General features: G+C 39.8%; 3 protein-coding genes across 4 annotated transcripts in view; 1 reads left to right on the forward strand and 2 right to left on the reverse strand.

Moving 5' to 3' along the window:
• serpine2 (serpin peptidase inhibitor, clade E (nexin, plasminogen activator inhibitor type 1), member 2) overlaps window positions 1-367 on the reverse strand; it is a 5,663-nt gene extending 5,296 nt beyond the window's left edge. The window contains exon 1 of the mRNA XM_024276565.1: window positions 99-367. Within this exon, the coding sequence (XP_024132333.1) occupies window positions 99-105 (7 nt within the window). The 5' untranslated portion in view covers window positions 106-367. The remainder of the gene's footprint in view (window positions 1-98) is intronic.
• Window positions 368-1,520: 1,153 nt separating this feature from the next.
• On the reverse strand, window positions 1,521-14,688 carry prss16 (serine protease 16). Its single transcript, XM_024277757.2, has 9 exons — window positions 14,389-14,688; window positions 14,133-14,314; window positions 10,634-10,866; window positions 9,959-10,094; window positions 7,257-7,371; window positions 4,931-5,132; window positions 2,592-2,682; window positions 2,234-2,436; window positions 1,521-1,789 (listed from the first exon to the last, which is right to left on the reverse strand). The coding sequence occupies exons 1-9, from the start codon at window positions 14,590-14,592 to the stop codon at window positions 1,680-1,682; spliced, it is 1,476 nt and encodes a 491-aa protein (XP_024133525.1). The 5' UTR covers window positions 14,593-14,688; the 3' UTR covers window positions 1,521-1,679.
• A 379-nt stretch (window positions 14,689-15,067) lies between these two features.
• psmd2 (proteasome 26S subunit, non-ATPase 2) overlaps window positions 15,068-15,495 on the forward strand; it is an 11,548-nt gene continuing 11,120 nt past the window's right edge. The window contains exon 1 of one of the 2 annotated variants that reach the window (XM_024276550.2): window positions 15,068-15,282. In XM_024276550.2, the coding sequence (XP_024132318.1) occupies window positions 15,160-15,282 (123 nt within the window). In that variant the 5' untranslated portion in view covers window positions 15,068-15,159. The remainder of the gene's footprint in view (window positions 15,283-15,495) is intronic. The other variant, XM_024276551.2, reaches the window with a different exon arrangement.

The following is a 15,495-nucleotide window of genomic DNA, read 5'->3' on the forward strand; positions in this document are numbered from 1 at the left end:
GCAACAAAGGTCGAGTCACTACTTTAACCCCTCAAAACAGACCGTTTCTAACGGACGTCAGGAGCGGCTGTGCGGAGGACAGGAACGGCTGCGCTTACCCATCATGGGGGGAGTTGCTCCGACTTTATCACTCAGGTGAAACGGTGACCGTATCCGTCCGCCTCCCCGCTTCCTTAAGTTCCAGCAGCTAAACCCGGTCCAAGAGGTGTGTTGACGGTTCTGGTCCCGGCGGCAGTCAGCCTTATTTCTGACCCCGCCGTTGTTTCTCGGAGGACTTTATTGCTCTGGGCTCCGCCTTCCAGCCAAACAACGGAGCACGAAGTGCGGCTCGCCTCTACCGTAAAAAGCCGAGCGGCGAAGCAGTCACTTCCGCTGGAATTTCAAAATAAAATCGAATAAACCTTCAATTTGAATGTTTGACTTTATGTATAAACTTGTCTGTGGGCTGTAGATAGGTTTCTAATAGAATATTTATTTCATATTTGGCGCTATATTCAGAAATTATGATTAGGATTTTGGGATGACATTCACAGAGTTACTTCCGGTGGAGAGTTTGTCATAAAGCCACAGTTACCCGTTTGAGAGCAATACTCAGACAACAGGATGCTTGGCACGTTTTCAATCATTTACATTTTGTCAAAATTACTTTTCCTTCCCATTAAAACACAACAATAATTTATAATTAAAAGTAAAATGTACAAAATGATTTGTTTACGTTCCGATTCTCTACTTACAATAGAATTTGCTGACAAACTAACATGTAATGACAGACTTGTGTAATTTGTGTTTGGAATGTCATTTATTGGAGGATGATTTGCTGTGAGAGTGATTTAGATTTTAAAAATACTCATCTCATTACACAATAATTTAATGTAAACACCTGGTGAGCCAACATAAGTGAAGCATGGCTTCATGTGAAGAATGGAGGGTGTTTGATTCATTTCTATTTTGTCATATTTTCTGTGCTTAATAGATTTTACAAAAAAAGTGCATCACTTTTAAACTTTTCCTTGTTTATATGCAAACCGAACCATACAATATGTCATCAAGAGGAAGTGATGAAATTCTTAAACTTTTATTTTGTTAAAAAAATACTTTGTGGTCAACAATTCTGCTGGTAACATTTTGAAAAGATGGGAACATGTTGAAATCTAAGGTTTTGTAATCTGTTTTAGTCAAGCGAAGACTAGATTGCTATGATGAATGCAAGGTACACTGCATTAAAAGTAAAGGTTAAGTCAGCTTTAACCAGTAAAAAGTCTGTAACTTTAATCTTTTCAAATATCTTTTGAGCAACTTCTAAGAACAGTCACTTCAAACTTTCCATCAACTCTGGACAAAATCAAGGAAAAACAGATGATGAATTCATGCATTTCGTTGCAGCAAGCCTCAATTCTGCACTAAACATCCAACTTTGCTGAACCATGCTAAGCCCACCAGGCTGTCTTTAAAAAATAACCAATGCACAGAAATGTATGGTTAAAAATCTGCAATGTAAGCTCAAAATTAAGATTAAAAAATCTTTGTAAACACAGGATTTTATTACATCTTCAAATCTCATTCCATTTCTTCCAAAGTACAAAGATTTGTGCAAAGAGGCGATTGAATAATCTGTTAATCAGACAGAGATTTGGGTGAACTTCCTCTTGGAGTTTTTCAGGTTTTTTAAAATCCCCAGGTCAGTTTTTGAGCCACTGCTGGAGAAGTAGTAGGACGTGGTCACGAGCCAGAGAAAGCTGCGGCAGATCCTGGCTCCTGGCTGGGTACATGTTGGCACAGTGGGCCGTTCCTTTATTAGAAAGAAAAAAAAGAGAACATTTAAGCTTTTTAAACATAAAACTTAATGGCTTTTGGGTGAAATTTGAAAGGAATCCAAGAAGGATGTTGAAAACAGATTTTTTTTTAAATCGTGTCCTCTTAAAAAGAAAATGTAATTTTTCATTTTACCAGGTGTTAAAGCTGTAATTATTTAAAAAAAATTTAAACTAGAACAACTCTACATTTCTTGGATTTTGTGATTTATTTACACAAAAAATGAGATCTCTTGACGTGTTTTCAGATCTTTAAGTTTTTCTGACATATTTCTGACTTATTACTGTTCAATGACTTTATTTATTTACCAACAAACAAAATCTTTTTCAGTCTCATGTTTGGAGGGTTGAATATCTGAACAGTATTTAAGGCAACAAACATTTTGCTTTCTGAAAGTTGGCATCGTCCTCTCAATTCGTACCTTTGATAAAAACAGCGGGGAGTTCGGCTGTGATGTCCTGGGTAATCCCCAGAGCGTGCCAGGGATCTATGGACCCATTGGGGAAGACTATTCTGCTGGATTTAATGTTGTAGCCCCCATAGTACTCGTTGGTCTGGACCACAGCTTGTGCCACCTGTTCAGCGCTGACATTGTAGAAATCTGCACACTGTTTCAGCTGATAACTGGAAATCAAGGACAGGATGGACACAACTTAAGTACAATCCTCTGGAACTGAAGGAAATCCAAACAAACTGAAAGAATACCAGAAGGTTGAGAGGAGAGCAGGTGCACAGAAGACATAATTATCAGTCTGTTAGAGAACGTATAGAGAACTCACTCAAGAGGAAAGCCAGTGAAAGGCTGGTTGGGTGAATCTGTGCTCTGGTAGAATCCAAATTCAGTGCACGTCTGGTAGACCCACTGTCTCCCTGGCAACACACACAGATTTCCTCACTGCCTACATACACATTTGCAAAGGAGTAAGCTAATAGGGAACAACAGAGGGCAACACTATTGGTGATGAGCAAAGGGAGGCCACCTGTTGAATCCCACAAACATCAGTCCATCACAAAGCAGGAGCTGGGAGACAGTGGAACAAAAGAAAACCTGCTTTGTCTAAAGATGTCTGCAAACAGAGAGTCAATAAACAACCTTTTTAATTCTTTACAGTCATATTTTAGGATGGCATTGGTAGATCTGTTGATTTTATCCATCTGTTGCAAAATAACAACATAATTTCATTATTCTATGAATTTCTTAAATTTTAACTTAAAAACACAAATCAAATCTTCAGCATCCAAGTTTTTTTAAGAAGGTTTGAGAATGAAACCACATTTGAACAAACTCAAATGTTCTCTTAACACTGTATTGTGGCATTTTTCTGATAATAGAAAACAAGAAAGTTAAGCTTAAAAATGCATTTCTGATTATTATTTTTAATTCAAATCCTCGTGAATCAGGTGCAGATGAAAAAGTACAATTTGAAATAGATTTATTTGATACAAAGAAAATATCCTAGCGGACTACAAGCCCCCTGGTCCGCTCCATTCTGGTGCATCCACTTGTAGACGATTAGATGTATGTCTTCATTTTCAAGTATTCTGTTTTTTGCTGCACCTGTAATGTTAGGTTGGGGCTGTGAGGGACTATAAGCTAGCGGTAGAGAGTGTAAACAGAGAGCTCTCAGTTATGGGCGACAGGAAGGGGGCGGGGTCGCTCTGCATCAACGGGCTTGCTCACAAGACTGACGCAAAAGGTGTGTTTGAGATCATGCAGGAGGACGCAGCGCTGCACAGATTGCCTGGATTGCAGTGCATGTTGGGTAGTTTTTGCTTTTATGTTACATGTCAATCATCATAAAAATAACACAATAAGGGGTGGGTGTAAGGTGCCTACCTAGGCGAGTGCACCCAGACATCTGGGATTGCGCTGATGCAAGCTGCCTTGATGACTACAAAACAAGGCATTGTGGGAAAAGGTGTTCTGATAGTTCTTGTAGTTTGACGTGATTCTGATCAAAAATGACTGGCACTAAATGAAGGAAATCTGTGTATTTTGTAACTAATTTCTATTTATACAAATGAGTGTCGTAATTGAAATCAGCATCACTCAGATTACTTTATCTTTACAGATTATTTTTATTTGAAACAATAAATTATTTTATTTTTTCTACTGATAATCATTTAAATGCAAAATATCAGACAGACATTTGCATTTATGCAAAAAAAGAAAGTACAGGCATCACAAATCATCTGTGGTTATGTGTAATATTGTTGCCTTTAAAATCCTATGGGAGAGGCATATTAAAATTCAACTGAATGTTAACGCCAACTCCAACTTCCTGTTCTTGTTTAGTCTCACTGCAGCTCAGCGTTCATCTTCATCACAGGCGCAAGTCGTCTCATACACATCTAAATGTCTAAATGAATTCCTGCTGCTCTGCAGAAAATATGTCAGGGGTCTGCAACCTGTGGCTCCAGAGGTACATGTGGCTCTTTTATCTCTCCATGTTATATAAAATAAAATAATTCAGGGAGACTGCTGACCCAGCCATGTCGACCATCAGAGTCAGCAGCTCCGTGCTAATGGCTGCCTAACCAAAACTACCTAAAGAAAACAAATAAACAAAGCCTGCAAACTAAGACTACCAAGGTCCAACCCTAAATTAAAATAACAAAACCCAGCAGCGTAAGACTACTGAGGACAAAGAGGGGAAAAAGAACAAAAAGTTATTTAAGCTCTTGTCACACCCAAAAAAAAAACAAAAAAAATTTGAGGGATGCTAGGTTCTTATCATATTTTTGCTTGTGTTCGTGCCAAAAAAATGGACATAATTCATATTTATTATTTTAAAAAAGAAGGTCATGAATCCAAATCCAAATTTCCTAAAGGCTAAAGTAAGATTATGTAGTTCCTTCTAGGTTTTGAATCAGTAGAAAACGAGCCCAAATGGCTTTTACTGTTAAATGTTGCCGACCCCTGAACCATGTCATAAAAACGACACAGGTTTTTTGATTTTCGCTAAAACAGTAAAATCTTGATAAAAAATGCTCTGAAAATCCATCAAAAGATGATCGCAGTGGGACTTAAAGCTTGGCAAAAAAATGAATTCAAGCAAAACTGCTAAATATGGTTTTAAATAACACCAACAGAGAGAAAACGGTCCTTCACACCTACCTCCGCCTGCAGCAGGCCCCTCCCAGGACGTGTTGGTCATGTCTCTCAGGTAGTTACTGAAGCTGGCGTCCAAGCATTTGAGTGAGAAGGTGTCCATCAGGAGCCGGGCCACCGCGGCGTACCGGGCGTAAGGATCGCCCAGCGAGGGGTCGCTCATCACATCACACAGCACCTTGATGGTGATGTTCCCCCCCTGAACACCCTGAGGAGCCACAAACCAAAGAAGATGAGGAACATGGTCCTGACCTTCACAGAGAAGTTCACTGAAGCTTTAAATATCAAAAACAGCCACTGATTCATTTTCTCTGGTATAACTATCATATATTTGTCAAATACATGATGGTGGATTTGGTGAGAAGTTAGTTCCAGTTTTGGATGAGGAAGCGTCAAATTTTTGTGGCTCCAAACAAGAGAATTGCAGCTCCTTGTAAAGCCGTCATGTTCTGGCCGCTCACCAACATTCCATTTTGCTTATTCCTAAAAGCTAAACGTGTCATTTCCTGGGATGATGGTGGGGCAGGTAAATAATTGTCAGGGATTGTGGTACGTGGAACGTTCACACCAAATGTCTCACGGTGACTCCCAGCTTTGCATGAGCTGCCTACAAAAAGGAAAATACCGTGACTGATTCTTAAAGCTGCAGTGTTACATAATATCCCTCTTTATTTTATAAAGCTCTCCATTGATAACCCCGCAGGTCTGACTGCTGATTGGGTTACACCTCCGTCCCAGATCGTAGCAGCATTCCTGAGTGGTACCTTAGACCCGGTGGGTCACTTTGTGCCGCAGACAGCTGTGGGCTGAGCTCGTCTGCTGCTGTCGCGGCTCTCACTTCTTTTACAAGCCTCTCTTTAGCTCAGAGCAACAGGAAACTGGAGAGACCAAAGACTCTTTTGTTACTTCTTCTCATCAGCTTATTGGTAACCGGACTCACGTCCCGTCAAGCCATCGGGGGCTTTGCACAGAGGCGACAGAGACGGGGGCAAAAACTGTGGGGGAAGGGATGAAAAGAGAGGCACCTTGGAGGAAGAAAAACGAGACGAAAATGGGAATGAAGATCAGGTTCTGTACGGAATTCTTCAGAGTTTTCTGAGGCTGCTGCTCTAACTTTGATGAATCACCTTCAGAAAGTTTGGCTCGTGTTCCTTTAAACACTTCAATGAGTAAGATGGAAAATGAAGTCATCTGAGGGAATTTTTTTCCCTCAAATGATGGATGAAGAATGTTTTCATCCTTCAACAGGAACACAAATGTGCACAGCAAGGACGTTTTTAAGGTTTATGCGTTCCACCAAGGTCCCAGACCTTCGTTATGACTCCTTCACATTCCATTGTTGGAAAGGACCACGGATGCACCAGATGTCATTGACAAATTTGTTCCAACAAATCAACCATTTCTGTGCATCAGATTCTCCAGCTGTCAAACAGGTTCAGCTCAGTTATTCCTAAAAAAAAGTCCAAGTTAAACCTGCAAGTTGCATCGTATGGCCCGCAGGCACTACCTGTCCTCGCCGCCCCCTCTTGACCCGCCCTCACTGGTTAAGCACCGGCAGCTACATGCCTCTCACTCTCTCCCCGTCTGTCCCCGCCACACACTAGTATACAAATGTTGAAAAACACTTTTTTTTCAAAATGCCGGTTTTACTGTTGGTTTTATTAACGTAGCAACCATTTTATTTTTTGGTCACCTGGGGGTGACAAACAGGTGTCATTTTTAGAAGAATTGACAAAATCAAACTATACAATTTCCTTGGCAACAGAGGAGTTTTGTGAACCACATTTCTGATATAGTAATTTCGTATGCTATAGTTTCCTTCTGCTTGCCCAATCGATTCATGCAGATTTTCTTCCTAACATTCCATTAGAAAAATGTGTGAGAAACAGGAGAAAGCCACTTTTGCAAGCTCGCCATGCTAATGCCATTGAATGAAATGGTCTATTTCAAGCAATCAGGTCATAATACATACATAACATATCACTTAATAAATCACAAGTAGATCGCTTGAAAGGGAGTGGAAGGAAGCGAACTTATATAATCCCATACCATTTTCTCTACATGAATTATCAATATCTGGTTCAGGACTTAATATCAAATATTAATAGATTCAGGCTATTCAAACTCTACACACAACTCCCCAAAATAACTACTAGGACAGCCCCCCCATTATGACCCTGAGCAGCATGAAAGAAAGCAGGCCATTCTCAGCCGTGCTGAGAAGGACCTTAAGTATCCTTCAGCAGAAGAAGTAAGGAGCATGTGCAGGTGGTAAATTATTCAAAACCAACAATAACCCTCCTCTGTAAAATCTGTTTTCCGCTTATCTCACCTCAAACTCTCGGTTATCTTCATTGTACTGGACAACATCCATGAAATTACCAGCCAGCATCTCCAGGAAGTAAGCAGAGTCCATCTCTGTCTGGATCTGCAGTTTGGAGCATAGGCTGGATGGGGAGACGGGAGAAGAGGAGGATGATGAAGAGAAAATAAAAACAAAGCACACAGAAGAAGGAGCGTAAATGAAGGAAAGTGATTGAAATTGGTAAAGAATTACAAACTATAGAAGCATCTTCAAGCTTTTTACCGTCTGACCAACAGAAAATGTTCTGAATGTTTGACTCCATCTAATCAAATCTTTTCCAAGTCCTCGATTAGGAGTTTGACTGTGTAAATTCCTGACATTTGTCCTGATTCTGTGATCCTGAGTTTCATCTACGGTCATGTGAGCGTCTCTTGAAAACCTCCTCTGTGAGTAAGAGTGAAAGAATAAAGTCATGATGAAAGCCGGGAATTTTCCCGGACGCCTGCTGGTTTGGACGCCGTTCAAACCTCCAAACCGCCTCTGTCACGTTCGTGTGTTTGTGCATGAAAACGTGTCTGCAGGACGGAGGAAACAAAGCCTCTCGGAGCGGCTTTTTCTGTCTCCATGACTGCATTAGCTTTTCAGAGAGAACACAAACCACTTGGTTTCCATTTTCGTCACTTCGCCTGACTTTGGTCACTGCACTTCACCATAAACACTCATTAAAAAAACATCAGAGACAAGCATAGGGACTAGAGACACTTTAACAAGCAGGATATAGCTATAACCGAAAACAATGAAAAGCGAAGAAAAGAAAGTTATGCTAGAAGGTCAGAACCACAAAAAGAAACCCAGAAGACCTTCTACCATTGGAGCTTCTGTTGGGTCAGCAGACGCTACAATCGTTCATTTTAGAAAACTCATCTGGATGTTCTGACATCCCCATAGGGATTAATCAAGTATCTTTGAGTGACATATTGCAAGACAATGACATCAGCAGACCTGATTCACCTCACTTTAATTCATACCAGATAGCAAACTTGAGAAAAACTATTTATGTCAGCTACAATGCTAAACGTGTGTCTGCGGTGCGTTTAAGGCACACCTTGAAAACCGGAGGATTCACGTCTGGCAATGTTGGAAAGACCTTCACATGAGAGGTTCGTCATTCCTGAAATGCCTCGGCTACGTTCATTTGTCAAAACAAAATGTTATTTGAGAGCAGCTTAGAAAGGAGGAAGCTTCTCTCCTCATGCTAGATGTGCACATCAAAATGCAGAGATGTCTCCTTGACGACCCACTCAGATGAAAACTGTTTTTGATGTTTTCAACATGTTCTTATGGCTCTTACGATGGTGGAGGACACATATAAAGAAAATTAATTTTTTGTGGGCATGTATCATTTAAAATCAACTTTTTTTTTTTTTAGCTTTAAAGTGTATTCCTTTAAAACTCTGTGTTCTGAGCACCAGCCCCTCCCAATCCACGGAAACAAGAAGATTCTCACATTGTGATGTCACAAAGTGGGGAACAGCCCCTTCCAGGAAGAGTCTGCGCTGCCAGCACCGCCCTCAGGCTAACACAAACACCCACCTTCTACGCAAAGCTAGCGGCAACACGCCTTCATTTTATATACACAATATGCACATCCATCTTTGAAAAGGTTCAGATGTTGTTCGTTTTTGTGGCTGAAACAGTCACGCTGCCAAGGCCGGTTCTACGATGACATCATGAAATGGACGATACTCACAAGGAGCGAAAGCCGGATCCTCAGAGACTGAGAGGTTGTACTTTCGGACAAGAAAAGAGTTCGGGAAAATAACTCAATTGTCATAAAAAATTTGTTTTGTAGTGTACAAAAGGTAATACATGATCATATATATGGATTTAATTTACTCTGAAAGGCGTGACATAGGCCCTTTAAAATAGCATTTCTGATTATTTCTTTATTTAAATCGCTGTGAATCACGATCAGACAAAAAAATACAGTTTGAAAAAAAGAGCCTATTGTAGAAATACACTAGGCAGGCCACAAGCTTCCTGCTCCAAGTGCTCAGAATGGCGAAGGGAAGTGGGGGCGGGGTTACTCTGTGCCAACGATTCCATCCACGACTCAGAGGAGAATATCTGATGAACTCCTGACACTCTGTAAAAACTATGTACTAGAAAATGACACAGTTTTTTTGCCTAAAAGTGGTCACCAGGAAATCTTTAAAAATAGGGTTTTTTAAAAATACTGTCTTAAATTGAAAGGAGATCCTGGCATTTCCAAGAGAACCAGCTTTGGAGACACTTGAAAAACGGCAGGTTCCAGTTTTTAGTTTGGGATCTACCAACAAATGCTCTTCAGTTCGATGACACCATATTTATTCTTTAAAACAATACTTTGGTTATTTGGGAAAAATGTATCTGATGTGAACTTCATAAACTCATGAGGGAAAATGGGAGTCTGTTGTTGCATTGCCAGCAGTCACAAAAAGACTTGTGTAAAGTTCAAACTCAACCCCATGAAATTTAAGGACCAACAATATAAAGTTATAATTAGAGGAGAAACAGTAACTGAGCTATTAAAAGTTCTTCCAAAAGCAGAATCTGCTTCATCATTGTATGGACTTAATCACAGCCTCGGGTTTGACTGAACTTTTGCTCTGCTACCCTCACTTCCTGCTTGAAAATTCACAAAAATACTGCAAAAAAGGATTTTCTCAAAAAAAAATCAGGAACTGTACTTGAAGTCTTTGGTGATGTTGTCAAATGTCTCGGGGTCTTTCAACTTCTGCACCAGGGAATCTGAAGCCTTCTTCACCAGCAAGGGACACTGCGCATTCTCGGAGGCCAGTGAACGCCACACAACCTCAAGGTACTCTGGAAAAAAAAACGCACAAGCAGAGGCGGGTAAAGAAACCATGAAAAGTCCACAACAACAGTCACACTGTTCAAGCCAGTGCGTGCAATCTGTTTGTTATGAAAGTTTAAAGGAAAACTCTGTTTCTGCACTCATGGAAGGACGGCCTTTTACTGGCAACAGTCCTGTTCTGACATAAAAACAGGAAAAGGGGCAAAAACTGAAATCTGACATCAGAACATCTAGTATGTTTTGTCTCAGTGTTTTTATTTTTGGGTCAGAAGCGATGCGGGTCCAATGTGGGCTACAGTGTCTTCAAGATAGTGTGAGTGTGTGGGTGAAAACAGGCTCTGATTCAAAGCTGGCCTTGGTTCCAGCCGTCTGGAGGAAAACAAAGACTCTGCTGCACAGCAGATATAAAGAATCAACACAACTTTGATCCAACAGGAACTCAGGAGCTAAAGAGGATTTTTTTCTATCCGAATTCTGCATCACCTGCACCTAAGTAGACTATAAAGAACTCCTCCTCCACATCACGTGACGTGACGCCTCCTCATACCTGGAAAGTTGACCGTTGCATGCACGGGTGCACTGGTAGCCACAGAGGCATACACCAAGTGAGGGTACTTCAGCCGGAACCAGGCGGCCAGAGAGCCCGGGTACGAGCCGCCGAACGCCACCCACTTGTTGTTGGTCAACCCTCGGGCCTCGCCCATGACGGTACGGAAATGGGCCAGGTCGGCCAGGGCCTGACGGCTGCTGAGGAAGCGCAGGTTGTTTGTGCTGAGGTCCCTGCATGACAAGACAAGAATTATGGGAGTGGATTCACTTCAAAATGAATCCAAAAAGTTGGCACATCATTGGATTTTACCCTTACAAAACTCATTTGGTGAAACACTTGGAAAACTGATTGTAAATTATTTATTCTTGAAACTTCAGGCTTGTTTAGCTCAGTTATTATTTTGAATATAAGCCTACCAGGAAAATAGGGCAGTATTTAGACATATATAGAGTGCAAGTTTTGTTTTTTGCAGAGGCAAATGTGAAGAAGGTTTCAGAAAATCCAAAGCAGCAAAGAATCAGTGATCAGATTTCATAAGAAAAAGGAAAATAGTGAGACAAAAGTTGTGTGCAGTAAGTTCTGATATCATTCACTTGAGGAAGGTTAGGACAAAAGTTCCTGACCAAAGGTAATTATTAACCCAGAAGAAAAGAAACAGTTTTAATTAAAAAGGAAAGTCACTGTGACCCTTAAAAATTTTGTAAAATCTGTGTGGAAGAGGAACATGTTCAAAAATGCTTTTTTATCATCAAACACTTGTTATAATAATGATCCTTCAGTTTCATTTTTCAGTTATCTGTCACACGTTCCAGGTTTCACCTTTTTTGTTCTTCAATGATTTTTCCTGATTTTTTTAAGGTGGACTTGGCATACAAAACAGTTCTGTTAAAGACTTCACATATAAAAGTCCAGGAGGGCGTCGCGTTCAGAGGATGTGCTGGAATGTCGGGAAGAACAAAGATGAAACTGAGATTTCCTGGAAACTGACTCCTACAAGAGCAGCCGGCGGTAGAGTTGACTAAAAAAAATAAAAATAAAAAAAATAATAAAAATGTGAACACATCTCAAACTTTCTGGGCCCTTATCAATAAATTAAAATAAATAAATAAATGAGTAAATACTACATGTAGATCTCCAATCATCTTTCAAGAAACCAAAAAACCTGTTGATATAGACAAAAGCCCAGCACTGCCACCTAGTGGTAGACTGTAGCATCAGCGGCAGTAGTGGGACATCACACTGATTTTATTGTAAGCACCGCTTGGAGGAGGTAAAGCTCTTTGAGGAAGGGTGACAGCAAGGCAGCAACAACCTGATACCGAATGTGGAGAAAACCAAAGAACTTGTGATCCACTTCAGGAGGACACTCACTCATCCCATGGACTCTAATCCCCCCTCCTGCAGCCTGCCCTGCAGAACAGTGAGGCTGCATGACAGCTTGCATCAGACAGCTGTACCTCAGGTTTCATATTTACCTGTTAATCCACCCATGTCTTCCTGTTTTTGCCTTCTATGTGCTATTTTGCACAAAATATTCTTACATATTGCATCTGGTGTTTTTATTTCTACTGCATTTGCATCACCGACCTGTTTTGAGCTGCCTTTATCTTTCCATTGCTGTTGAAGTTTATATACTGTTTTATTGAGGCCAGAGCTACGTCATTTCACTCAGCGGTGCATCTTCAATGCCATGCACAAATGACAAAAATTAAGTAATCTAATAGGGATTTTAGTAAACTGGGGGTCCTTATTAAATGTTCCAGAAAAACTGTTAAGTGCAGCCAGAAGCCCTGCAGTGACCTTCCTGATTTAGTTGTTGTCAAACTCCTGAGTCATGAGTCAGAAATAAAAATTTTACATCCTGATTACTCACTACATGATGTCTGAAAACAAACCACCACTAAACTGTTGCATAAAACATTGACTGTCATAAACTTGACTGAGAACTTTACCATTGATGAAAAAAGGCAACAAAATGAAATTTATTTTTTGATGTATGTCAAGTTTGTAGCTTATAAAAAATACAAAGCAAGAAACAAAAAAAATACATTTTTTTGTGAAAAGTATTTTTAAAAAACAAAAAAAAAATTTAAAAAAATCTCAAAATCTTATTTTTTGTAATCAAAACAATACATATATATATATTCCGTAAATTAAACAGGGGAGCAAGGAAACGTCTACAAAGTGCATTACTCCTACAAATGAGGTTTACTGTAATGGGAAGACTAATGGTATTTTTGATTAATTGAGAGTTTATGTGTAATCTGTACAGCAAAAAGGGTTTTTTTGATGTAGTTTTGATTATTTATGGTGAGTTGTAGATAAAAATCTACTTGATTGTAGTTGTGCCACAAACTATTACTTTAATAGTCGACTTATCACCGATCATTTTTTCCGATTAGTTGACTAATTGGGTCATGAGCAAACTGGATGTAAAGCACACATCTTAACCATCATTAGCTTTAAACTAACTAAAAACTGTATATAGCATTACCTGCAATAATGCTAGTATGAAGGCTGTAACCTGAACTTGGCCACTGAAGATGCTAGTGTTGATAGCTGAAGGCGCTGAAATTCATAGCTAAAAAAGCTGAAGGTGATAGCCAGCTAAAATATTAGCTAAATGCCAAAGAAAAAAGTCCAAGTTAGCCTAAACAGCTACCATGCAGTTGTAATGTTAGCTAAATCCAAAATAGCCTAAAAAAACAAAAGCCAAAAATTAGCTGAAATAGTTAGCATGTAGCTGAAATATTAGCTAAACACCAAAAAAGCCTAAAAAAACAAACCCTTAATGAGCCAAAAATAGTTAGCATGTAGCTGAAATATTAGCTAAACACCAAAAAAGCCTAAAAAAACAAACCCTTAATGAGCCAAAAATAGTTAGCATGTAGCTGAAATATTAGCTAAACTCCAAAATAGCTTAAAAAATAAAGCCTAAATTGGCCAAAATAGCTAGCATAATGCCATTATAACTCTCAACTTTACTACACTCCGACTCTATATAATATAAAGTAACGACTAATCGACCATTAAATTAGTCATCGACTATTTTAATTGTCGATTTGTCGTTGATGAGTCGACTAATCGTGGCAGCCCTACTTGATTGTTTGGGATGTTTTTGGTGTAATTTGTTGACAGTCCCTGCCTGTCTCTGTAGCTTCATGTGCAAGAGGTGGAGCCTAATTCACTTTTCTGCACCAATACATACAAAAATCACATAATATGGGCTATCACTTTGTGGTTTTTTTTTTTTTTTTGGTCGGTTTCTTATCAGCTTGTTGTTTTCTTGCATGTGTAGTTATTTTTACTTACTTTTTCCTTTACTAGAAGATTTTTTTTACATTGAATGCTACAGGCTTCCGTACAATTTCTCTTCCCAGCCTTAAAAAAATGTTTAAAAGCCATTTACTGTCATTTTTTGGTGCATATTCCCCAGAAAAGTAATAAAGAGAAAGATAAAATTGATTGGAACAACAGAAAAAAGTGATCAACATACGCGGTTGGGTGACTCTTCCCGTAGAAGCGATGCTCCAGCATCAGGCACAGGGCTCCCAGCTTGTCTGCATAAGTCAGCCAGGTTCCGTTCTTCATCCACGCGGGGTTTGCTGGACCCTCTCCTCCGATCATCAGGAACACTGGTCCGCCGGGTTTGTAGAACGCTTCATTCAGGAAGTATCTCTGTAAATCGACAGGACTTCTTCACTCGCGAGCTTTAAAACCTCAGAACCTCCCGAGAAATGCACAGAACCGACCTGCTTCCACACGCTGCTTTCCGCACCACTGAAGTGGTCCAGCTTCTGCGTGAACCACTGCTCCTCAAACACAGCCTCGCGGCTGCCATCATCACGCGCGTGACTCCGGAAACCTTTCGACAGACATTCCACCGCCGCGAAAAGCGCGAAAATGAAGAGGAGGTTCACTTTGCAGACACAGAGCGGGCGCGTGTCAAAAGCCATGCCGAAAGAAGCTTTTACTGCGACTCTTTAGTACAAAAACCATCGGTCACTGGCTCAAATCATAGTTCAAATGAGGAAACAGACAGTACCACGTGATGGAAACAAATCTGGTCACATGTCATGCTCTCGTAGGAAGCACGAGCTTCTGTTTTTGCAAGACCTTTTATGTTTCTTTCCCTGTAATATGGCAAATAAAATACATTTTAAAAACTAAAGGTTTAATTCTATGTATTTTATTTTTTTTATTTGCTGAAAATTATTTTGTGATCAAACATTTATTTTTTTAAACAAAACTCAGATTCGACATTTGCTATAACTGTTTAAAAATTAAGAAAATATATCTTTCTCCAATTCTTATTTTTCCAAACTAAAAAAAGGTAAATAGAAAAGGTCTGGTGTTCGTTTTTATACAATTGACGAGTTTTGAGCACAGTCTATGGTTTTGAGACATGCGTACATGCCAGAAGGGGCGCTGGAGAGTCAACGATGATCCTCTTTCACCACCGAAGAAGTCATCAACAAGGTTTCATATCCGCTAGCTAACCAATCCTTCATAGATCCGCAACTATGGAAGAAGCAAAAAAGAAAGAGAATAAACAGTCTGAAAAGACTGATGAAAAAGAAAAGGAAAAGGACCAGGGACCACAGTCCTCTGGGAAGGATAAAGAAAAGAAAGAGGAGCAAGAATTGGTACATTTTTTATTTTTCTTTCATTCAGAGATGTGCTAGCTAGCGCCACAGGAGTCAGCCGCTCATTTGGCTTAGTCACTGCCTCTGACTGCAGGCCGAAGTAGACAGCATTTACATATATCAGTCATCTAACTCAGAGGTCATTGTATACTATATAAGATACAAATTCCATAAGGAATTCCCATAAGGGTTATTACGACATTTAATACGAAT

Source organism: Oryzias melastigma, linkage group LG13, assembly GCF_002922805.2.
Source record: "Oryzias melastigma strain HK-1 linkage group LG13, ASM292280v2, whole genome shotgun sequence".
NCBI lineage: Eukaryota > Metazoa > Chordata > Actinopteri > Beloniformes > Adrianichthyidae > Oryzias > Oryzias melastigma.